Source organism: Haliotis rufescens, unplaced genomic scaffold (genome assembly GCF_023055435.1).
Source record: "Haliotis rufescens isolate VD_foot unplaced genomic scaffold, xgHalRufe1.0.p SCAF_3, whole genome shotgun sequence".
NCBI lineage: Eukaryota > Metazoa > Mollusca > Gastropoda > Lepetellida > Haliotidae > Haliotis > Haliotis rufescens.
The window spans coordinates 23,441,051-23,467,300 of NW_025964001.1; the positions used below are offsets into that span (position 1 = coordinate 23,441,051).

A 26,250-nucleotide genomic window follows, 5' to 3' on the forward strand; every position below is an offset into this window, starting at 1 on the left:
ATCAAGCTATTTTCATAAACACATACACACTGAGTACCGTTATATAAGTAAACTAACTTAAAACTAATGGTAAACTAAATCTAAACTATACAAAAATAAACTAAGCTAAACTTAACAAAACCAAACAGAACTAAACTAAACTAAGCTAAACTTAACAGAACTAAACTAAACTAAGCTAAACTTAACAAAACCAAACAGAACTAAACTAAGCTAAACTTAACAAAACCAAACAGAACTAAACCAAACTAAACTAAACTAAACTCATCACAAAAGAACCTGTAGCTACGTAGACAATGTTGGTACCAACAGGAAAATGAGAAGTAGCTGACAAAGAAGTCTACTGTAATACAAAACTTAGTACAAAATATGGGATGTAAGCAAAGTCACAGTTTACAGAACTTAACTGAACTGGCGCCAGATACAAAGTAAATTGAAAGTCAAATGCTAGCTAGCAATGAACTAATACATGATGGGGACTCACATGATCAGAATGTCCATGAATTGAATTGAATGTTCAAGCTGAAGTAGCAATATCCAATACTGGAAATAGGTCACAATAAACACACCAATGTCACGCGACAGTGTCCAAGGTCACACAAAAGTCACTTCAAGGAAACCATCTATAGTGGATGTTGCTTCCATGACGGCTATAGTCCTGACTGGGGGCTCCATTTGTAGCAGGGCAGTGTATGTGAAATATACAAACACATGCTACGGGTGAGAGACATTTGATTCCACCAATGGACGTTTCATATATTTATCTACACCCTGAAACATATTAAAGGAATGATAAGTAATATTAACAATATACATAATGCAGTCATCAACATCACTGTAGTACAAACCGTTTTACATTACAAACAGATGTTATTCATATACAAGTTGTTATACTGTACAATAATCTGCTAACTGATGTAAGAACCAAGTAGAATAATTATCCATATATTATATTATCTAAGTGTCAAGAGATTATAAATCTCTTTCAAAATACATACATATACGGGTTACATGAAATTACGAGTGACACACTTATGTGTCACAAATATAAAAACAGAGTATACAAGTAATCATCTGCCTACCCTGTGGGTGAGACTGGGGTGTCTTCCCGACCACAGTGCCGCAACTTGTTATTCTGTATATCTGAATAAAACATGTACTTTATAACAATGACTAATACAACTATACTATTTACATACACTTTAAAATATTACTCCGGATCCTGTATAGTACAGACTGTATATTATACAGAACTGATCACAAAAGCATTTAAAACATAGCCTATTCTGTAAAACAACACATACACTCTTCCTCATATATACAAGAATAGAGACACAGAAAAGTGATATATATTAGTTATTCCCAAAGCTTACAATTTATGAGTCTTGTTTACCACATTTACTTAAATAGATTGTAACTGAGAATATGATAATATTAAACACTTTTAGTTAAGTTTAGTATTATAGGTTTAATATACTGCAACATTTAAATGCAATAACATGCAATACAACTATACACAAACATATTAAACTAACCTGATTTTAGATGGTTTTACTTGCCAACATGTCTGTGTAAGAAATGTGTGCAGACTGAGAACATGCACTGAGACAAAGGGTCAGCTTTGAGGGTTAGCTTGGCCAATCAGTTGAGCACGTCATGGCTTGGGTTTGTTAACATGGTTAAGGCTTACAACATGGAGGACACATTAACTACATGTAATCTATCTTAACCAATAATTAAACATAAAAGTTGAACACTTAAAAGCAGATACTGAAGGTGAATAAAATGAATATGTACAATGTTGTATCTGTCACATTTATATTACATATCATCATCTTAACTATGTTCGAAATGATTAGGTAGTTTGAGGTAGGCATACAGCAGTCAACACATGTACACAACAAATTACATGCGTCTTAGAACTTAGCTTAAGATTGTTAAATAGATACATTGTTATTATTGATTATTATTTTATTGTACGATAAACAACAACCACGAGTCGTTTATTTCCTGATATGAGATATCAACATTATATCATGATTATGTGCACATGGTGCATTTTAAGAATGTTTATAAAATGTACATGCTTTAAAAATATTTACCCTTATTTTAATACTGATGACTCCCTGAATACAATCTGATAATTTTGAACAAGCACATTTTATGAACATGGGGCTTAAGTTTGGTATGTCCCAGATATTCTCACTATTTACACATTGATTATCTGTACCTCCCCATTCTCCCAATACCGATTGTCATATTTCTCCCACTTTTTGATGCAATCGTCCAGCCATAACATTTATCTGTTTTTTCCAGCTACATCTTAGTAGACATTTTCTTCTAAAAAATAATATCAAGTTGTCGCGTATGTTCGAAGCTCCAGAAAAGAAGTCATGATAGAACAATGTTTTATCGTGAAAAAAACCCTGCTTTGTTTTTCATTGTTCTTTGCGATTTATCGCATAGCTATCTTATATATCCTCATAAAACCTTTCATATGGCCCTGCAAGACCATGCGTTTACTTTGCTAATTTTCTATTTAACCAATAAGCATCACATGTTTATTTAGTGTGGTTTTCGATTAATGTGTTGTTTATTGAAAGTTGATTGATGGGTCTGAATGAATACACCCCAAACCCCATTTATTACACCCTTTAAAACAACTAAGGTAATGGCTGACCAACCTACAGTACCTAGTCCTATGTCTACTACTCCTCATGCTCATAATGTATTCAGTGTTCCTGTTTACCGGTAAATACCAGTTTTTTACTGGTAAAATTAGGCTTCAACCGGTAATTCATGTGACTGCCAGGCCCTGTGGACCGGCAAATAAAGTACTTATGAATCTTCGTTGTTGAACAAAACATCGGGGATATTCATATAAGTTGTAAGTACATTTTCCTAACAAAGTCAGCTTGTCTGTTACCATCAGGGTTTCCCCTTGTCTATTTCTAGGTTAAATTATCCAGTTGCAGCGACTTTGTCTCGAAATATTGAAAAATAAAGAGAAAATTGTGACTGAAGTTTGTGTGAATGACATACAGATCTGACGAAGTTACTTCAGAGATGACATATTTGCACTGAACATGAAGTTGAAAGAAGTAAAACCAAAAAAATTTCATACGTTTTTTTATTTGTTGAAAGTTGGGACTGGCAAAAATTAGGGGGACTGGTAATTTTTAGAGTTGACAGTCCACAAGGACTGGCAGTTTCAAAAGCCAGCGTGTACACTGTGTATATCCTTAGACAGCTTGATTCATCTTTTGTCTACAGTGCAGTTTGCATACAACATGGTTAGTTGTCAGTACAGTTTGCCTCATGCTACCCTCACACCTTAACTACATAAGTATAAATCATTATATATTTTATATCTCACTGGGGGCACGGGTGGCCAAGTCGTTTAAAACGCCGCGATTCGGTGTGCAGAGTTGCATTCCTTGGACACACCAGAAACCTATGTTTCTAGGTTTGTCAGCACCATACCCGTGCTCGTGGGTTTCACCAAAGTGGTAAATGTCTGAGACCTGCATCACTTCGAGCTTTCCTCCCACATGAAGCTGAAACGCCACGATATAACTGGAATACTGTTAAAACGGCGTTAATCCAAACTCACTCTCACTCACTCACTCACTCACTCACTCACTCACTCACTCACTCACTCACTCACTCACTCACTCACTCACTCACTCATAGCTCACAACACATTTGGAAAGTGATTACAGTGCTGTTTTAAGAAATGAGATGTCTACATACCACACAAAAGCCTACTGCTGTATGTTTGTCTAGGGACTGGTGTCTGGTTCAATTATAGATTAATTGTGTATATATATCCAAAGAATGTGTTGGTCTCTTTATAAAATTATTTTCCTTGCAGTATAGCTTGCATTAGCCACAAGCAGCCAAGCAGCAAATCTGAATAACTATGTTAAAATACCTTATGCATCAGAAATTTACTGTTGCAATACAACAGCAACTGTTGGTTATATATCCTCCTGTAAGACTATCTTACATTTTGTTTTGCCTTAATTCATCAGTATTATGATAAAGTTTAAGTTGCACAGCATTGAAAGTGGTAGGACAGGTGATAATGTTTTCTTATTTGGCGACAGAACCACTTAGAGTTACGGCGTGTAAAGGGAGGTAATTCATCCTCATCATCATCAGCCTCACTTTGACACTGCATCAAACTTTATAGTAAAAAGGAGCATCATTATCGTTACGTTAGGCAGATTTCAACAAACTGGTTGGAAAAAGAGGTGGTCACTTTTGTTATGATAAGCGTAGGTATATTATTTGCTGTGTATAATAGATTACATTACAGATATTTTGTCATAGGATATTTATTGTCACTGACATTTGTCTTCAGTAAATTATGTTCACTACTTGATGTTTCTCGTCCTGTTATTGTATATTTTTTCTAATATGAGCTTTTTGGCTTGCAGGCATCATGGCGACACTACAATCCAAGGGAGAGAATCCTGGCACAGTAGATACTGAGGCCCTGTGTGCATCTCTCCTGCCTGTGAATAATTCCAAGGGCTATCTTATGTCCCTCAAAGAGGTAAGAGAAGGGGGAAATTACCCTTTATGTATAAGTAATTTGATTGGATGGCTATTTTTAGTGTCGTGTCACTCAGGACAAAGCTATTGTGGCAAATGGATCCAGTGTGTTCATCCCAGTAAAATGGAGATATGATACACTGGATACGAGGATGGTCATCCGTTGAATCCTTGTTCCTATGTTATGTAGGTTATGCCTCATGATTATCCAAGGGACATGATTTGTTTTGAAGAGTTGCTTCCCTTAGGAATGCCAGAATCCTATGAATGTGGGCTTAAATACCAGATACACCCTGATTGTGGTTCTAGATTTGTAAACACCATACCTTTGCTGTGTTTCATCAGAGTTCTATACATATGAGACATGCAGCACTTTGTGATTTCCTCCCTTGTTGATGTTAGTTCATTATAATAGTTATTCCATTATAGTTCGTTATAAGCATATATACAGCATATAAACAGCAAATGGCCGGGACAAAAAAATAACTTTGTTTTTAATGTGTTCGTTATAAACATAGTTTACTGTACTTGACTGTTCAAAGCATTGTCAAACCCAACTCACTGATGCATATGTTCTCTTCAGAATGTTTTGTTCATAACTTTTCAGGTTTTGAAGACATTTAAAGAAAATGTTGCACTCCTTGAAAGGGAAGAAATTGTGAAGACACTGGTTGAAGTGTATTTTGAATGCGGACCAAAGTTTTCAGCCAAGAGAATTCTTGCAAGGTAAACCAATGATGAATAGGTGTCATGATCTTCATTCTTGCTGATGGGAGTGTACACCTCAAGGCCGAAGGTCGAGTTGTGTACAGGAACCTCCAGCATGAACAGGGTCAGTTGTGACGTGACAAGCGTGTAACGTCACGTCAAACAATATGACGTCATGATATCCAAATAGGCCGGCCAACTGACTTGTATGACGATAACTGACCAATCAGATAGCTAGATTCTTTAATGAGAAATTAGTAACTTCATGCCTGTGTTTATGGAAATGATTTTGTGGTATACAAATAACTATATTCTATTGATTTCAATAAAATGACTTACCATAACTGTATAGGGAAAATATCCTCAATTAAAAGTGGTCTAGAAACGATCACATTACTTTCTGCAGAAATGCATATTGACTGAAACTAGCTCTAGAGGCCATAGAATTTAGCAGTTTTTCAAATAAGTCAGGAATGTCAAAGGATCCTGGTTATGACCCTTGTGACAAAAGTTGAAACATTTATGAGATCCCTTGTTTCAACCGAGTGTGTGAAATAGTCTAAACATAAAGCTGTCAGGTGGACATGCAAGACTTAGAGGTTACTAGTCAGTTTCAAAATTGAGTGTGCTGCAGTTTATTTTCTAGAAATTTGATTCTGTGTAGGCATCAATGTGTGCAAATCATGAGTCAATTATTATGAGGGGGGGGTAACTCTGATCTTGCCACCTTGCAACCTCGATTCGATTCGATTTGATTTTTTTATGGTCGTATCGATCTACAGAAGTGGGAGAACTTTTGTGTTTTCATTTTAAAGAGGTGTGCATGAAAAGTCGCCATTAAAATTTCAGGAGGCAGTCAGGCTTGGGACATTTCAGAATGTTTATCCCAACCATAATGTTGCTAGCAGGCAGCCATTTTGCACACTGATTCCGCCACTACAGGAACAAACCCCAAGGATTCCAGGCACACCTTAATTTCCAACACTGCTTAGCCAATTAGATTTTCTTCTTCCAATGCATATCTTTGATAACATTCTTGACATCAAGGAAATATGCTTGTTTCTTTGTTCGATAAATAATGTGAACTGTCTTTGAGGTCAATTACTGTTTTTTAAGGACCCTTATTTTTTTTAACAGCTTCCTGCAGGGTCTGCCTCCTGAGGTGGGAGACCGCTACCAGATTGAGCTGCAGATTCAACTACAGTCCCGAATTGATACCTGCCTCAAACTCCTCACAGATTCTAATGCTGTCAGGAGCTTAGTGGAAGAGATAAACTCTCTGATGGAGAACTTCAGACTAGGTGAGCAAATCTTACTGTTACTTGTGATGTTATACAAACTGTTTGAAAGAGGAGGTGCAGTTGATTGGGGGTCCAATACGGTATACATCTTGTGCAGAAGACCAGGGCTTGATATGACAGTATGCGACTGTGAGAGGGTCCTGATGGGGGGTGTCACATGTCAGTAGTCATTAAGATTTGGGGTCTTTAGTCAGTTTGAAAAAACGTGTGGACTAGCTATCAAGTTAAATCTAAAATATGAAGTCATCTCTATGCATTGGGACAGCTGGTTCTGCTTTGTTCTCTTACTGCAAATCATGTTTTGCAAATTCCAAACACTAACTGGTTTTGTTGTGTCATTAGATCTTATTATATACAACATTGAGAAGACTTTAGCATGAATACGTTAGAAAGTGAAGTTTTAATTTACGCTATGCTATTTTTTATGGACATATCACATTAATCATTTACAATATAAATTGGACTCAGCTTATGTTTACTATAGATTTTTAAAATTGTTTTTCACTAAATAGTATAGCTAATCAGGACCCTCATTTAAGCTTATCCTTACAGTCCCAAATTGTGATATTGCTGCAAATTGCATTGGTTTAAAACCATGCATGCACCAATATTGTTAACTGCAATTGTCTCAACTTCCAGTTTTCTGTATCAATAGAACCATGTTACAATTGACAAGATTATTTTATTTTTTTTCAGGAGAAGCATGTTTGAAAGAAACGAGGATGGAAGGTGAGGGCGATCTGCTGCTGATTTAGCTCACTGATAATAAACAATTCTTATAAGTGTATAATCCTTATAGGGGCGGTCGGGTAGCCTAGTGCTTAAAACGTTCGCTCGTCACGCCAAAGACCTGGGTTCGAATCCAGACATGGATACAATGTGTAAAGGCCATTTCTGGTGTCCGCCGCCGTGATATTGCTGGAATATTGCTAAAAGCGTCATAAAACCAAACTCACTCACTCACTATAATCCTTATAACTCCCTGAAGCCTTTCTAAGGGAGATAATCTTTTACCACACCTCAATGCTAGACAGATACATTTTTAATGTGAAGATACGTTTGATTGACCTAATATTAAATTTGTGTTTTTAAAATAACTTTTAACAATGACAACGTTATTTATTTTCAGCCTTGAACTTCCTATCTCATGCTTTGCCGTGTTTTGTGGATGCTTCTCTGTAAGTACTGTCAACATTTCTGGTTCAAGAAGTGAGTTAGTTAAATTTTAAGGGGTGTAATCGGTGTCAGCAATATTCCAGCCATATCACGACTGGTGACTCAAAGAATGGGCATTACCGTAAATCTTGTAATTAATGTGAGTGCGAATTAAATGCGAAAAATGCAAGTGGTCAATGTTTCCATTAATTAAGCTTTGCATTTATGTCTCCAAAATGACTATCAACAATAAGATGCCCTCACTGCACACTTTGGATAGCGGAAATAAATAAACACAAACACACTTTATTGAACAGCAGTTGTAACAAGTATATAAAAATGTCATTCAAAGAATAGGAATTACACAATGGGCATCCGGTGAGTTATCACTGCTGGCGTCAAGAGTTCTACCCACTTGTGTCAAACTAGTTGCATTGATACTGCGTCACATTTTTGGCTAGGGATCGGCAGTCGTATTAATTTTGAGACGCATTAATTTCAAGATTTACAATGTCTTTTATGCAAAGGCCTTTTGGGGCCCCCTAGGGCATGGCAGGTTAGAATAGTCCCAGCAACTTATGCTGGTCATAAAAGGCAACCAAATGGATTAGGTCACCAGGAATTGATTGTATGTCATCGTACCTGATGGCGTGTATCATTGCTCGCAATATCTTTCACTGGATCGTCTGGCCCAGACTCGTTTATTTACAGGTCACCGTCATGTAGCTGGTATGTTGCTGAGTGTGGCTTAAAACAACATGCAAACAAACAAAAGGTTCAATATATGGGGGTTCCAGGGCAGAATAGGTCCCTAGAGCCTCCTGCTTGTTTGTAAGGGCCAACTGATGGAGATCAGGTGGTAACTTTGTGTGAGCTGGCTGATTGTGTGTCCTGGTGCCTTGAAGGCAGGTTGTGCTCATTATCATGTAGTGACAAGGTCGGGGTTTAGCCTAGTAGTTAAGGTGTTCAGTCATCACACCAAAGTCCTGGGTTCAAAGCCCGCAGTAGGTGTTACAATGAAGACAAGTTGGGGGTTTAGCCTAGTAGTTAAGGTGTTCAGTTATCACACCAAAGTCCTGGGTTCAAAGCCTGTCATGTGTATAATATGATTCCCATTTTGGTTCCCTACTGTGATACTCCTGGATATTGTCACAACTACAGCAGTGGATAACCCTACTCACTCACTATAGTGAAGACAGACACGCAGACCCTCTGAAATATGCTTGAAATGTTCAAATATTTTAAGAAATGGTAGATGAATAATTGTAAACATTATTATTCAAAAGAAAACATATTATATATTTTTTCTTGTATGAGGAACTTGTGTTTAAAGTTAAAGGGACACGTTTAGATAACAGAAGTTTTGATTGCACTGTATAGCGTGAATAATGCAGTAGGTCAATGTTGAGACTACTAAACTTTTTTGCAGCCAAAAGTCCTCCCCAGTGGAAAGAAACAAAACAATGCATCACTGTCTGGCCACCATCAAAACTGCCAATCGCCTGATTCAGAAGTGTTCAGTGGAGGCTTCTGTTGATCCCTGTCCTGGTGACACAGTGCAGGGCGTGGCTGACAGGTTTCTACAGGGAGGCCTCCAGATTCTACACCAGGGTCAGTGATAGTATAAGGACACAGTGGACTAGTTGTCTAAAGCATCGCAGTTTGCTATGTAAAGTGGCATCCTTTTGACACCAGAATCCTATAATTCAGGGTCTGCTGTTCAGGCATTTCTGCACATATCAAAAGCAATGTTTTTTTATTTGTCACCATCTTCCCAAGGCAAGGGAGTTAACTGACTGTAAAAGTCCAGTTTCCACCCTTGCCAAACTTGACTGGAATTTCTGGTCTCAATCAAAGCACCACAAGTGGCTATTACGAGTTATGTCCTTTCTATGTTCCTCCTATTGACCAATCAGATTTCACCTCTCATATCACTTGTATTTGCTTCAATCAAAATGGCGGCGCCCAGATAAGACGATCTGATCGATAATCAAAATCTATTTTGTGACAAACGAGTCGTAATTCGCGAAGTGCATCATATCACGTGAGCACTTTGAAAGGATTTGGAAAAAATCTGTTGATGGCAAGTTGGCGGTGCACATGCTTTGCAAATCCTGCAATCGATCAAAATCTGCATGGCAGTTTACAAACCAGATGTCAATTTCTTTACACAATTTGGAATGGACTATGCATAGGCGCGTTAGTCCAGCCAATATAACTCCATAAACTGGACTTTTATAGTCCCTTTGCCTTGGGAAGATGTTTTTTCACCTACTGTGAACTTGCTCTTTCACATTCCCTTGTAAACCTAGTTGTACTATGGCATCTCCACTGAAACCACAGAGCCTGTGAAGCTAAAACTTTCCATTGACGTTCAAAGTGAGGGCAACTATAGGGAAAATGACTTGAAAATGATGTATGGAAAGTTGTAGTTCTGATACAGTTGTTTTATATTTCAGATGACTTTTTGACCGACTGCCGCTGTGGTGTTGGAATGGTCATGGTTCTGGTGTTAAAGTTGTCGCTGGGGCAACGCCATATTCATCTTGTAAGTTAATATTGTGTAAATCCTGTGACATTCATGTTTGAGATTTCCGAGTTTGAATTGGTCTTTAGCAACCCATGTCTGTCGACTGACAGGATCGGGTGGTGAGGCTCGCTGACTTGGTAGGAGCATGTCATTGTATCCCAATTGTGTATATTGATGCTAGTGATGTAAATCACTGGATTGTCTGGTCCAGAATCAATTATTTACAGACTGTTGTCATATAGCTGTAATATTGCTGAGTGTGGCGTTAAACAACAAACAAGCAAACAAACTAATGGATACACTCTGAACAATGAATTAGCCATTAGGTCATACAAATTTGAGATTTATAATTTTAAGAATTAATGTTCGACTATGAGGCAAAGAATGGAAATTATTTTTGTAAATTTCAATTTTGTTGTTGATCTTCTAAAGTATCACAGAAATGGAAGTCATCTTCTAATGAATTGGGGACGGTCAGGTAACCTACTAGATAAAGCGTTCGCTCGTCACGCAGAAGACCCGGGTTGGATACCAGACATGGATACAATGTTTGAAGCTCATGTCCATCGCTGTGGTATTGCTGGAATATTGCTATAAGTGACATAAAACTATACTCACTCACTCACTCACTCACTCACTCACTCACTCACTCACTCACTCACTCACTCACTCACTCACTCACTCACTCACTCACTCACTCACTCACTCACTCACATGAATGATATTTACACAATATTCCTCGTTGCAGCTCCTGCAATCCATATTCAAGACAGGTGTGACAAACCAAGAGCAGATAACTCCGATCACAGCACCCAAGCTGTCAGTTGACCTGGGTGTAATTCACAGCCTGTCCCTGACGTCCACTCTCTGCCTGCATTTTGGACTCCTGGCCATGGTGGACGCTGCTAATGCAGTCCTTCCACTGGACAATGAGGGATGGATACTGACCAGTGTGTTCCTGGACAAGCTCATGGCTTTGGCGCCAAGGTAGGATCTGAACCTGTAGGCCGAGGTAGGAGGGGTTATGATGCCATTCTGGATAAATGGGGTAAGAATGACTGGCAACTTTCACTTTCATGAGGCCGTTCTGATATGAGTGTAAGGATGACTGGCAACTTTCACTTTCATGAGGCCGTTCTGATATTAGGGTAAGAATGACTGGCAACTTTCACTTTCATGAGGCCGTTCTGATATTAGGGTAAGGATGACTGGCAACTTTTGCTTTCATGAGGCCGTTCTGATATTAGGGTAAGGATGACTGGCAACTTTCACTTTCATGAGGCTGTTCTGATATTAGGGTAAGGATGACTGGCAACTTTCACTTTCATGAGGCCGTTCTGATATTAGGATAAGAATGACTGGCAACTTTCACTTTCATGAGGCCGTTCTGATATTAGGGTAAGGATGACTGGCAACTTTCACTTTCATGAGGCCGTTCTGATATTAGGATAAGGATGACTGGCAACTTTCACTTTCATGAGGCCGTTCTGATATTAGGGTAAGGATGACTGGCAACTTTCACTTTCATGAGGCCGTTCTGATATTAGGGTAAGGAGACTGGCAACTTTCACTTTCATGAGGCCATTCTGATATTAGGGTAAAGATGACTGGGTACTTTCTATTTCATGAGGCCATTCTGATATTAGGGTAAGGATGACTGGCAACTTTCACTTTCATGAGGCCATTATGGTGTTGTAGCATGAGTGACATGGTTCTCATCTTTTATAAATCCATTCTTATGTTGGGGTATGGGTGGCCCGGTACAATTTCATGATGTCGTTCTTATGTTAGGGCATGGATGCTTCAGTTCAAATATTTTAGGATGCCATTCTGATATGGATGGGACAGTGGTCTAATGTGCATTAGTTGTGTCCCTAAGCCACGCTGGATCCACTGATGATGGGTTCTTATTCAGCATTAATCCCCCACTAGACATGCTGGATCAGTGTCAGCCTCAGACCAGTGCTCTCACCAAGTGGACCCGTGCAGATCCGGGATAGAATAGGTCTTCAGCAACCCATGCTTGCTGTAAAAGGCCACTATGCTTGTCGTAAGAGGCGACCAACAGGATCGGGTGGTCAGTCTCGCTGACTTGGTTGACGCATGTCATGGTATCCCAGTTGTGTGGATCGATGCTCATGATGTCATTCACTGGATTGCCTGGTCCAGATTTATTCATTTACAGACCGCCTTCATATAGCAGGAATATTGCTGAGGGGGCATTAAACAACAAACAAACAAAGAAATGTCACCAAGTGGTTAACCTACATCCTTCAGGATTACCTCCGACATTAGGTGATACACTGTTATCCTATTGTTTTTCAAAACTAACTCACTCACTCACTCACCAGTATATCAAATAACCAGATTGTGTCACAGTGTTGATACCATTGTTGTAGTGGTGGATAGAAACTATGAAATTATCTGAAAGGCATGATCAGGCAATAAGAGTTTTAATATATGTTTGCCAATGATGTTATAAAGAGTGATGTGATGGAACCCAAAGTAGGGATAGGGGAATGGAGGGGGAAGGGAGGACATCTGGACAGTGACTGTTACCATAGTTACTGGTTATTTTCAGGTGTGAGGACACAGGCAGCAAGGTGCTCCTGGCCAAAGCTGTTACACTGTGGACTACCAGAACAAGGTAGGTGGGCATTGAAGTGTCGGGTATCAAACATAGTGACTGACTTATACTGAAGGCCAATGATTGACTAATGATTGATCATAATCTTTGACTTCTTTCTATGTATAATCTAGAATGAAGTAAGAAATTTATCACAGAACAATGTCATGAATCTTACTCAAGCTGCAAGGACAAAACAAGATGGATCTTTAGAAGTTTGTGATGTATTAACTGCAGCATGAAACTATTGATGCCTTATCAGTTAAAGTATGTCAGCTATATTCCTGGAGGGGTAAGGTGCCTTCTGGAGAGATTTGGTTGAAGAGGTTTGGAATGTGCAGATCAAGCTAAATGGTGTTGATTACCGTTTTGGCTGTAATAAGCGCCCTGGGGACTTATATAATTGACGAAAGGGGGACGCTTATTAAGACCATACACAACAAGTTAAATCTGTTTTCAGCATTAGAGCAGAGAGAACAACCCGAGTTCAAATGTCAGAACTAAAACATTTTAAATAATTCTTATAAGGCAATTATATGCCCCTTCCACGCTGCTGTTTTCTGTATTAATGTCTGAAATTATACACAAGAAAATATGGACTGTCATGCAGATGTCTTTGTAGGGCCAGATTGTGCTAAAAGTTGGTCAGGGGTTGCCTATTGGTGCAGAGCGCTTAATACGGTGAATACGGTACAATGTGTATATATCAGAGCATCAGCTGCAGCTCTGTGTGTAAACTTACATACTTTTCATTTTTGGAAACTAAGTGCAGGGTTTATGATCCTGTTGGATTGTGTAATTTAGGTACATTTCGAACAGTCATAGTACAGTAAACTACGTTTATAACGAACCAGCTTTTAACAAACTGACTGATATAACAAACTTATTTTTTAGTCCCGGCCATATGCTGTCTATATGCTGTATATATCCTTATAACGAACTACGGTTATTATGAACTAAAATTACTGGTCCTTTTGAGTTTGTTATAACCGGAGTTTACTGTATTCAGAATACCGGGTAGTGTTGGTTAGGCTGATGTCTTTAGTCATGAATTGTGAAATATGACTTTTATGATCCAAGGTGATCAGTAAATATGTGTTTAATATGATAGCACCATATTAGAGAGTGGCGTGTGCCCAGGAGATCTCACAGAGTGTCTGAGAGGAGATGGTCATGTGATCAGCGGTGTTCTTGGATATGTGTGGACAACGTGGGATGATCAGTTGGACGTGAGTAGTAAACAAGTATACAGGGAAACTGGTGTCAGCATCATTCTGAAACTGTGACATTCCAGGATTTAGCTGCCCAAAGTGCTAATGTGTCAGTAGTCAGGTGTTCAAATATCAAAATGTCCTACTTGCCCAAGGTCAAATAAACTTACAATTTTTACTTGCAAATCTTAATCAGAGAAAAGAAGAAAACAATTATTCCATACCCATATGTTTTTCTGGAAAATTGCGAATCTGGGCAGTTTCCGTGAAAATGTTATCGTCTAGATTAATAGGATTTCACTGAACTAGATTAATGTACAAAATGTATTTTTGTGATTAGTCATATCTCATTCACCATGTTAACCTTTATTCGTTTTTTTCTTTGAAAAGGCATTGAGGCACAATGCGAGGATGACATTTGAAAACTGCCTCAAGATTCACCTGCTGGCCGCACAGTCAGGTAAAACCATCCTGGGAGTAGCAAAAACAGGAACTCGCTTTGATATGATTTTATCAAGTGAAATTTTGTAGTGGAGACAAATGTGAAAACCATGTGTAGTAATAATAGAGGAAGGTACGTAAGCTTGGTTGTAGATTAAGTGGGAGGCAAAGTTGGTGACATAAGAGGGGGAAACAGGCTGAGGACGGAAAACAACGAGGTATTAAGGAGTACAGAAAGAAGTTAATATGTAACGCAGCATAAAAACATTTAGCCAGATATTGCTAAATGCCATTAATGTGGATGTATCTGTACATAAATGTTTCAAGTCTTTGATATGCATTTAGAAGTTGGTAGTTCATTGAGACTTTACATTCTGAGTCATAGCAGCAACTGTATGAAGGTGGTCCTTCTCAAACATGTCATATCGTTTAAGTCAATGCTTTGACATTACTGATGCTTAGTCATGAGTCTCACCAGTAACATGAGAATCTCAAAAAACTCCAAATGTTGTTTATGTATGTGCTTCATGTATAAATTGGGTACAAAGTGTGAAGCCCATTTCTGGTGTCCCTAGCCGTGATATTGCTGGAATATTGCTAAAAACAGTGTAAAACCATACTCACTCACTCACATCATACCAAAAGACGTTAAAATATAGTACTTGTTGTTCCCTGTCTGGCTACTCGGCATTAAGGGGCTAAAACAAGGACTGGTCGGCTCAGAGTCTTAGTAGGTATTCATGTTAAACTGTGGTATGGTAGCTGAGTGGGCTAGATAGTCTGGACACGTACAAGCAGCCACACACACACATGCATGCACGTCAGTAAATAAGTGCAATAATCTTGAACGCGACATTAAACGCTTTTTCACCTCACTTCATGTATAAATAATAAATATAGTTTGATGTGTTTTGTTGGTCGTTTCAAAACAAAATATATGGGTTCAACTTCTGTGTTCTGTGTTCTTTCAACATGAAGTTTCGAATCAACTTCACTTGCTGAATTTGCAAGAGTAGCCTCAAAACATGTGATTGATCTGTGCAAGCAGACAACTGACAAAGTGATAGATCTATGTCAACTGACAAAGATCATAAATATGATTTCTGTAATTGTGATGACTTTGTCCTAACAGACCCCCAACAGGACAAGTTTGTCTGCCAGTCCACCCAGAAGCTGCTGGGGGTCACCTGGAACAACAAGGGCAAGTATGGCTGTCTTGGAGCTGCAGTCGGCCATATTGGATGTTCCACCCTGCTGGGGATGAACCCGGGGATAGCAGCAGAGTTACTGTCTCAGCTGGAGGAACAATCCCTGGCATGCTATGTAAGGGAAAGATGTTGTATTTTGATACTCTATGTTTGATGTGGGTGAATAGTAAAAACTAATCTAAATTTTCCGCTGTTTGTTTGAAGAAAAATGGCAGTTGGTTAGCTTGTTGGTGAAAACAATCGCTCATGACGCTGAAGGCACGTGTTTGCCAATTTATGATTTGTCTGTAAGTTTTCAAATCTGTCTGCAGCATACAAAGTTTAAAGTAAGTTTATGTTGCAGGCCAGTGACCTTTACGAGAAGTTGTTTAAGACCAGTCATGCTGAGTTAGTCGTGAAGGAATCCACCAATCACGACACAGGGTTGAGCACGTGGCTGTCTACGTGGGTGGATCCTGTCATCCACACTCTCTGTCAGGACAACAAGAGACTTAAGCTCCATGTCATTGAGGTATGTCCCAGTAACTTCATGATGCAATGTATGATACACAATCAGCCAGGGCACACATTGTAACCACCTGATTTTCATTCTCGTTTGGGAATCATGGGGTACTGGTGACCAGGATCACCCTTATATGTTACAATACCCGTGAAGATTCCGGGGTAGAATAGGTCTTCAGCAACCCATACTTGCCGTAAAAGGGGACTATGCTTGTTGTAAAAGGCGAATAACAGGATCGGGTGGTCAGGCTCGCTGACTTGGTTGATACATGTCATCGATCCCAATTGCGTGGATCGATGCTCATAATGTCAATCACTGGATTGTCTGGTCCAGACTCGATTATTTTTATTATCCCCCGCCGCGCGAAAGCGCGAAGCGGGGGATATAGTATTCACGACCGTCCGTACGTACGTCTGTACGTCCGTCCGTACGTCCCACCTGTTTGTTGCCGCGATATCTCAAGAACTAAACACTGGATTGTCTTCATATTTGGAACTATGGTGTATATACAGACTCCGCAGACACCAGTCGGTTTTGGTGACCTTGATCCCATTTTCAAGGTCACAGCAGACAAATCTGCTTTTAGAGTTGGAAAACGGTGTTGCCGCGATATCTCAAGAACTAAACACTGGACTGTCTTCATATTTGGAACTATGGTGTATATACAGACTCCGCAGACACCAGTCGGTTTTGGTGACCTTGATCCCATTTTCAAGGTCACAGCAGGCAAATCTGCTTTTGGAGTTGGAAAACGGTGTTGCCGCGATATCTCAAGAACCAAACACTGGATTGTCTTCATATTTGGAACTATGGTGTATATACAGACACCGCAGACACCAGTCGGATTTGGTGACCTTGACCCCATTTTCAAGGTCACAGCAGGTAAATCTGCTTTTGGAGTTAGAAAACAGTGTTGCTGCGATATCTCAAGAACTAATCGCTGGATTGTCTTCATATTTGGAACTATAGTGTATATACAGACACCGCATACACCTGTCAGATTTGGTGACCTTGACCCCATTTTCAAGGTCACAGCAGGCAAATCTGTTTTTGGAGTTGGAAAACGGTGTTGCCACAATATCTCAAGAACTAATCGCTGGATTGTCTTCATATTTGGTACTATGGTGTACAGGCGGGGGATATTTCGTCACTCTGTGACAAATACTTGTTTTAGCTGAAATATTGCTGAGTGCGACGTTAAACAACAAACAAACAAACAAAATTATATGTTACAATAAAAACTATATTCCTCTGCTCAACATATGCTCAGTTTGTAGATTTACATACCTTTAGGGTTAAGTTCTACTGAATAACTTTGGCACAAAAAAATAATATTTTGCCAATTTAGATATTTGTTTATGAACAGAATGTGATGTTTCATCAGTGTGTTTCCTTCTGTTACCCAGTATGTGTTGCCCCGGCTGTTGAAGTACAGCAGGGAGTCTCTCAACTACATGATCAGCACGCTGTCCAGCACAGGTGGGCCTCGTCTGTCATACAGACCCTGAAACAAATTTATCTTAGTGGACAAGTCTAGATTGCTGCAGTATCTGAAAATGAAGAGAGTCGCTGAACTCCTTTTTATTATATTTTTATTACGATAATTTAACAACTGCTCGCCAGACAGACACTTTATCCACTAACCCATGGAGGCGGTCCTAACACCAAGGATGTGATATGTTGAGTGATTCAAACTACGGTAACAATTGTGGCCCATTTGGACCTGGACAACTACCAGACATTGTCTGTGCATCCTCTGGTTGGGGGCCCTTGGGTTCCAGAGCCACTCCATTTTTCAGATTTGCAATGAGATGGTCTAGATTGTGAGGAGCTACCACAGGCTCTTATGTCAGTGCTTAAATATGTCTAGAGTAAATATATCACGAGTGTCAGAGCTGCCAGATGTTGGTGCACATGACGTCCATGGTCATCCCATAGATGTTCAATGGGTTTGAGGTCATGACCATGAGCAGCCAAGCCCTTTGACAGACAAGTGTGTGGGCAGATGGTATCCTGTTTGGAGTTCAAACTGGCAACCAATCCGGCTCATAAAGGGTGCCATGAATGATAAACTGGACTGTGAACCTCTGTGAGTTGAGCTGCAAGATGGATGATGTCTGTCCTATTGCTGTGGGTGATGCCATCCCACTTCATCACTGAGTCACCACCATGTCAGTTGTTCTGTGCTCTTTGGTACACTTGTTTGTAGCGCTTATGAGCACATCTCCAAGCATGGTGCCGGCCCTGTGTAAAGCCAAGAAGGAACCTAGACGTGTCACTTAACATGGTGTGACGGCAATGACAAAAACACCTGTCGCGGTATTATAATGTCTACCACAACGTAAAATTTTCACATCACCTGTTAACCCATGTAAAGTCTGGTGAATGAGCATTTATCAAAATAGAATTCATCTTCCCGAGGAAAGAGAGTTAACTGACTTTAAAAGTCCAGTGTCAAATGCAAGTAATATGAGAAGTGGAATCTGATTGGTCAATAGTGGGGACACAAAAGGGACATAACTTGTAAAAGCCCCTGGTGAAGCCCAGGAATTCCAGCCTTGTTTGGCAAGGGGGAAACTGGACTTTTATAGTCAGTTGACTCCTTTGCCTTGGGAACATGAGTAGAATGGAGATGTAATCCACTTGGACAGTCAATAATTTACCTGCTTCAGACTGTTACGTAGATAGGACTGATCAGGTAGAGCACATAGTCAAAGTACAAATGTATTAATAAGCTGTTAAATTTTTATAACTGGTGTGTGTGTGCTGTAGATGGGCAGTCGAGAGGGCAGCTTGGTGCCCTGGTGATGTGCATCCGGAGAGCCCGAGCCCTGGGGCTTCTCAACTCCCCCAGAACGCCCTCTACAGGAAAGGGAGATAATCCGGAGATGTGGTACGGCCTTGTTAGTGCTGATGTCCTCAGATACGCTCTTACCTGTGCTGATGAACAGGTTGGAATCTTACTTTTCCTTTTATAGAATTTCTTGATTGGTTATGAATATCACATGTTATAAGCTCATCTTGTTATGACATACCCGGCAGGGATTCCGGGTTGGAATAGGTTCCCAGCAACCCATGTTGGTTGTAAGAGGTGACCAAATAGATTGGCTGGTCAGGCTCTGTGACTTTATTGATTGTGTGTCATTGTACACTGATGGTGTGGATCATTGCTAACAATATCGATCACGAGATTGAATGGTTCCAGACTCGATTAATTACAAGCCTCCATCATATAGCTGGAATATTGCTGAGTGTATGTACAATCAACCTCTACTGGCATGTTTAAGTTATGTGATGTGGCAAAGTATAAAGAATAAAAATGGTGAAGCATGAAATGGTTAAACCAAACTTGCATTTATTCAGTAATCCTAATGTATATGGATAGCACTAAATGTGATTCATGACTTTATTGAAACTGTGACTGCATTTCTTTCGTGAAGATTCGATTGGATGCTTTTGCCCTGTTATGTGAAAACTTGAAGATGACAGAGCCAATCACTGAGCTGGAACTGTCTTTGCTGCGATACTTCCTGCCTCTCAACCTTAACAACCAATCACCAGCCTTCAGGCAGTATCTGCTGGCTTACCTGCACAAGGTCAGTTAGTTCAAGGGTGTAAGATTGTGATAGTGTTAAGAAACATATTAGATGTGTTAGATGTGCCTGCTATCAGCCAGTAATTTTCAAGGTAATCGGGGGGCACAGGTGGCCCAGTCATCTAAGGCCCTGCGATTTGCTGTGCAGAGTTGCGTCCCTTGGGCACGCCAGAAACCTATGATTGTGGGTTCGAATCCCGGTTTGCCCCGATTATGTTTCTAGGTTTGTCAGCACCATACCCGTGCTCGTGGGTTCCACCGAAGTGGTAAACGTCTAAGACCAGCATCACTTCGGGCTTTCCTCCTACATTAAGCTGACAGGCCGTGATATAACTGGAATACTGTTAAAAGCGGCGTTAAACCCAACTCACTCACTCACTCAAGGTAATCTAGCCAGTCTAGTCAAATGTCAAATGTTTCAGCATACTTCAGAAAGTGGAAGTGTGCACCACTGCAACCCCTTCTGTATCTGTATATTTAATACCAAAATTGTGCATAAATTTCACAAGAAGCCAAATTTTGTTTCCAATGGGCCAACTTTTTGTTTCCAATAGGCCAAATTGTGTTTCCAATAGGCCAAATTTTGTTTCCAATAGGCCAAATTTTGTTTTCAACAGGCCAAATTTTGTTTTCAATAGACCAAATTTGGTTTCCAATAGGCCAAATTTTGTTTCCAATAGGCAGATCTTGATGAGAGGTTCAGCCACATTTTGAAGGAAAGGTTATATTCTTCGTTTTGAAGAGGTGAGCTGTATTTGACATTTGGTTGGTAAAAGTTGAATGATTGTTAGTGTCACATGGTATTTGTTCCAGTTGTTAGCGAGACTGAAGGAGAGTGGTGCCACACTCACCCGTCTGGCAGGCCGGAACAAACAGACATCTGAGTCCCACGCAGCTGCAGGAACACTGGAGTCTTACACGGTGAGGCAGCCCTTTCTGTTGTAGACTCATATTTGTGCCCTGAAACCAGAGAAGTGTGAAACCTTGCATCTTTTCGGCCATGATCACCATGGATTGGGTCCCAGTCGCTGAATGAGATACAAGTTTACTTTACAGTATGTTTTCTTTCTGGTTTGAATACTCCTCATACCGAAATTTTCGAAGCCTTGACACTGACTGGCTGATCAGAAAGTTAACTTGATCTGATGTTCCAAGCTCTCATGGAGGTGTTACCAGATCTTCACGCAGAGAGGCATATGTCAGAGTGAAAGATCTGGTTTTAATGAGGTTGTTGGTCCCCAACACTGACACTGTGGCCTCTGTGTTGTAGTCCTTCCTCCGCTGGCTACAGTCGCACCTGTTCAGGAACCTCTATCCAGGCTCAGCCTTTGCGAGGCGGTTGACCAGTCTGGCCGGGCTCGTCCTCATCATAGAGGTCTTCCCTTATAAAGGTGAGTCTGTCTGTCTGTCTGTCTGTCTGTCTGTCTGTCTGATGATAACATTCCTCAAAGTTTTATTAATTCAAAACTTAAAGTTTGACATGATTCATTTTCCTGAAGCAAGGCTGTTAACTGACAGTAAAAATCCAAACCACCCTTGTAAACTAGGCTGTTATATTTTGGCTGGACTAATTTCGGTCCATTGCAGGATTTGCAAAGCATCTGTACTGCCAACTGGGCATTGACAGATAGGATTTTTATCAATGTTTCATTACAATATAGCTTTTGATAATAGATCAGATCTTCTTGACCGCGTGCTTCCATATTTTTTAAGCAAATGCAGGGGATATGAGAGGTGGAATCTGATTGGTCAACAGGAGGGTCACTGAGAGTCACTATGATCTGAGAGCCACTGCTACTAGATATGACAGGCACATGCACTTGTGCATGTAGGATCATGTGGAGAAGAAGGAATTATAGGGAAACCATTCATCATGTCTGTTCTTATAGTCCTCATCAGCAAGTTTTTACATGATTTCTTCCTGTGTCCAGATGGTAAGGAGCTGTACCAGTTCTCATCTCTGGTTGATGCCAGTCATATCAACACCTTAATGGAATGCCTCACTGACACGTTCGAGGAAAACAAAGTTGCTGCAGTACGGATTATGACGTTTTGTTTCAAGCATGGCAGTAGTATGCATGTAAGTAATATTGTTATCTCTGCTCTACACACAGGTAACCTCCTCTGGTCTTGCATGTGATCTCATCTGTACCTTCATATTATTGCTTCTAATTTTAAAAAATCCTCACATGTTATCCCCAAAGGACACAAGTATACTGCAAAATTGCTTTTCTAAGGGACCAACCATTGAATATTCAGGGGGGCCTGGCATTTTTATTTTTCGTTCACTATTTCAAAACATGTATTTTTTTTCTGTGAAAAGAGGAACAGAACAATCCAACATGTCCAGTGTAAACAATTTATCAGGTACAAACAATTTATCAGGTAAAATTTACCTGGGAAGATCTGGGTTAGAATTGGGTCTTCAACAACCCATTCTTGTCGTAAGAGGCGACTAACGGGATCGAGTGGTCAGGCTCGCTGACTTGGTTGATGCATGTCATCGTATCCCAAATGTCTGGATCAATGCTCATGACGTCAATCTCAGGACTGTCTGGTCCAGATTAAATCATTTACTAATGGCCATCATATGGCTTGAGTGCAGCGTTAAACAATGAACAAACAAATCGGGTAAACCCCACCCCAAAACACACACAAAATATCAGATGGTTGGTCCCAGCTCCTTCCCCCCATCCTTTCCACACTCACGCACTGACTCACACACACTCGTGAATGTTGTACAGACGAAGTCCCAGCTGGGGAGCCTGTTCTCTGCTGCAATGGAGCTGTCGTGGAGCACAAAGCCTCATGACTGTACGACTGGATCCCACATCTTCCAGGTCCTGCTGCAGCAACCAGCTGTAGTAGAGGTCATGAAGGCATATGTCCTTGACCTCAAAATACTGTCAGCACCGGACAGTGACCAGACAACATATTGCTGCCCTGAGCTGATGTTGCTGACGATTTTGTTGCTGTCTCTGAGGGATCAAACCGCTGTTGCCAGGAAAAGTTTGATAGTTGCTGCTGCAAATCGGCCTATGTATCCCACAATGCATTGTATACGCCACATCCTGTCTGATGTGGATTTGAGGTAAGTTTATAATAGCTTTGCTTATCTCAGATGCATGTAATTACTGAAGAGAATTTTGGATCTGGTGAAATGAAATCCTAGCAAGATTCATCAGGTAATTTTTACAACATCGTGCTCCTGGGAGATCAAGATTTGCTTGAAGTGCCTATAAAATCTCCAGATTTTCTTATTTGAAGTTTTGTATTCCAGTTCAAATAAAGAAATTACTGACTACAATAACCGCATTGAGACTGCCCCATGTTCACACAGAACACATCACATTCGTTAGAGGTGGCACGGGTGGCCCAGGCGTCTAAGGCGCTGCGATTCACTGTGCAGAGCTGCATCCATGGGCACGCCAGAAACCTATGATTGTGGGTTCGAATCCCGGTTCGCCCTGATTATGTTTCTAGGTTTGTCAGCACCATACCCGTGCTCGTTGGTTTCACCGAAGTGGTAAGAGACCTGCATCACTTCGGGCTTTCCTCCCACATTAAGCTGACAGGCCGTGATATAACTGGAATACTGTTAAAAGCGGCGTTAAACCCAACTCACTCACTCACATTCGTTAGACTAGAAATAGACATGATACATGTATCATGAAAACTGCCAAATGCACTCTGCGACCTTACTGCAAGTGTATTGGAAATTTGTGATTGTTTTATTCTGTATTTTTTTCATTTTTTCTCCTTGGAACAGAAATATTCCAGACAACATTCTTCCTCATTGGAGACATTTCATGGAAGAATTGATGGAGGCTTGTCTTGGTTTGGCTAGAGTTGTCTCCCCTGTTGTACAGGACTCCTCACCAGAGGGCAATGTGCCAACTGAGGCCATCATGGGTAAGGATCTACATGCTAGATGCTGTGTATACCTCTATACTATTAACATTAGTTGTAGGGCGATAAAGATCATGTGTAGCCTGTGTGTTCATTGCTAGGAGTGGCAGCCTGTGAGCTTGTCATATTTAAATGCTGGAATGGGCAGGATCCGATGTGGCATGTTAAATGGAATTGTAGCTTAGACCAGCATTAGAAAGTCTCTGTTTAGGCGCACATGCAATCGTTTTCATCCAGGATTAAGTACGATTCATTCGTTTTGTGAGATTTCTTAGGTTACATAGTCGCATGATAATGTACATTATTGCTAAAATATGTAAAATAGTATACCATCCAAAGTTAGTTAAAAAATGCATGAAATGAATGAAAACCTCCTGATATAAGTTATAATCCAAGATCCTTCTCTAAAGAGGACGTCACGCCGAAGACCTGGGTTCGATTCCCGACATAGGTACAACGTGTGAAGCCCATTTCTGGTGTCCCCCGCCGTGATATTGCTGGAATGTTGCTAAAAAGCGGTGTAAAACCATACTCACTCACTCACTCTAAAGAGAAAATTGTTGATCCCTGATAGTGCTTGGTCTGCCATATAGTTGTGTTGGAAGTTAGAAAGTTGTATGAAGGCGGGACAGATACAAGCTTCTGACATACACAACTTAAAAAAATATTTCAATAAAGTGGCCAACTGATTGGTCTTGCACCATTTTCAAGAAATCTAAGTTAGAAGATCAGGTCAGTATTGATGATGAGGGTTGTATATTTACAGGTCCTGGCCTGAATGTTGACGCTGTTGTGCAGTCGGAGGAGGAGAAGAAGCTGCTGCTGGAGGCTGCGGAGAGTGAGAAGATGGTGACGTTGATGCCAGAGTATCTTGTGGTGTGCTGCTGGCGTAGCATCAAAGAGGTCTCTCTCATCCTGGGCCAAATCTGTCTCGAGGCAACAGTTGGCAACAGTGGTTTCCTCAGCAGTCAGCAGGTATCAAATATACACATATGTTATCTGGTTGAGATTGGACTTGAAGCAACAAGCACAGACTTTGGTCCAAGCCTGAAAAGGAAGAATTGAAAAGTCGTTGTTTTTCATGTTTATTCAATTATAATTGTTTATGAACAGTTCCACATAGTGTTACTGTGTCCAACTGCTACAGTGGCCCTTTGTTGCCTTGTGTTGCCATGTGATGCCCTGTGATGCCCTGTGTTGCCCTGTGATGCCCTGTGATGCCCTGTGTTGCCCTATGATGCCCTGTAACGTCCTGTGTTGCCTTGTTATGCCCTGTAATGCCTTGTGTTGCCTTGTGATGCCCTGTGTTGCCCTGTGTTGCCCTGTGATGCCCTGTGATGCCCTGTAACGCCATGTGTTGCCTTGATATGCCCTGTAATGCCTTGTGTTGCCTTGTGATGCCCTGTGTTGCCCTGTGTTGCCCTGTGATGCCCTGTGTTGCCTTGTGTTGCCCTGTGATGCCCTGTGTTGCCCTGTGTTGCCTTGTTATGCCCTGTAATGCCTTGTGTTGCCTTGTGTTGCCCTGTGATGCCCTGTGATGCCCTGTGATGCCCTGTAACGCCATGTGTTGCCTTGATATGCCCTGTAATGCCTTGTGTTGCCTTGTGATGCCCTGTGTTGCCCTGTGTTGCCCTGTGATGCCCTGTGTTGCCTTGTGTTGCCCTGTGATGCCCTGTGTTGCCCTGTGTTGCCTTGTTATGCCCTGTAATGCCTTGAGTTGCCTTGTGTTGCCCTGTGATGCCCTGTGTTGCCCTGTAACGCCATGTGTTGCCTTGTTATGCCCTGTAATGCCTTGTGAGGCCCTGTGAGGCCCTGTGTTGCCCTGTAATGCCCTGTGATGCCCTGTGATGCCTTGTGATGCCCTGTAATGCCTTGTGTTGCCTTGTGATGCCCTGTGATGCCCTGTGATGCCCTGCGATGCTCTGTGTTACCCTGCGATGCCCTGTGTTGCCCTGTGATGCCCTGTGTTGCCCTGTAATGCCCTGTGTTGCCCTGTGATGCCCTGTAACGTCCTGTGTTGCCTTGTGATGCTCCTTGATGCCCTGTGATGCCCTGTGTTGCCCTGTGATGCCCTGTGAGGCCCTGTGTTGCCCTGTAACGCCATGTGTTGCCTTGTTATGCCCTGTAATGCCTTGTGTTGCCTTGTGATGCCCTGTGTTGCCCTGTGATGCCCTGTGATGCCCTGTGTTGCCCTGTGATGCCCTGTCATGCCATGTGTTGCCTTGTTATGCCCTGTAATGCCTTGTGTTGCCTTGTGATGCCCTGTGATGCCCTTTGAGGCCCTGTGAGGCCCTGTGATGCCCTGTAACGCCATGTGTTGCCTTGTTATGCCCTGTAATGCCTTGTGTTGGCTTGTGATGCCCTGTGTTGCCCTGTGTTGCCCTGTGATGCCCTGTGTTGCCCTGTGAGGCCCTGTAATGCCATGTGTTGCGTTGTTATGCCCTGTAATGCCTTGTGTTGCCTTGTGAGGCCCTGTAATGCCCTGCGATGCTCTGTGTTGGCTTGTG

The 26,250-nt window shown here is 41.0% G+C and overlaps 1 protein-coding gene across 2 annotated transcripts in view; it reads left to right on the forward strand.

The window, feature by feature from the left end:
- The window catches only part of LOC124120310 (thyroid adenoma-associated protein homolog), a 48,815-nt gene that overhangs the window by 6,673 nt on the left and 15,892 nt on the right, over positions 1-26,250 (forward strand). For both annotated transcript variants that reach the window (XM_046483109.2, XM_046483108.2), the window contains exons 2-23: positions 4,440-4,558; positions 5,165-5,283; positions 6,403-6,566; positions 7,263-7,295; positions 7,696-7,744; positions 9,151-9,332; positions 10,181-10,269; positions 11,000-11,238; positions 12,833-12,898; positions 13,989-14,106; positions 14,479-14,548; positions 15,662-15,852; positions 16,081-16,248; positions 17,646-17,718; positions 19,012-19,190; positions 19,680-19,835; positions 20,648-20,755; positions 21,105-21,225; positions 21,766-21,914; positions 22,579-22,925; positions 23,604-23,746; positions 24,510-24,718. In XM_046483109.2, coding sequence (XP_046339065.2) covers positions 4,445-4,558; positions 5,165-5,283; positions 6,403-6,566; positions 7,263-7,295; positions 7,696-7,744; positions 9,151-9,332; positions 10,181-10,269; positions 11,000-11,238; positions 12,833-12,898; positions 13,989-14,106; positions 14,479-14,548; positions 15,662-15,852; positions 16,081-16,248; positions 17,646-17,718; positions 19,012-19,190; positions 19,680-19,835; positions 20,648-20,755; positions 21,105-21,225; positions 21,766-21,914; positions 22,579-22,925; positions 23,604-23,746; positions 24,510-24,718 — 3,087 coding nt within the window. In that variant the 5' untranslated portion in view covers positions 4,440-4,444. The remainder of the gene's footprint in view (positions 1-4,439; positions 4,559-5,164; positions 5,284-6,402; positions 6,567-7,262; positions 7,296-7,695; positions 7,745-9,150; positions 9,333-10,180; positions 10,270-10,999; positions 11,239-12,832; positions 12,899-13,988; positions 14,107-14,478; positions 14,549-15,661; positions 15,853-16,080; positions 16,249-17,645; positions 17,719-19,011; positions 19,191-19,679; positions 19,836-20,647; positions 20,756-21,104; positions 21,226-21,765; positions 21,915-22,578; positions 22,926-23,603; positions 23,747-24,509; positions 24,719-26,250) is intronic.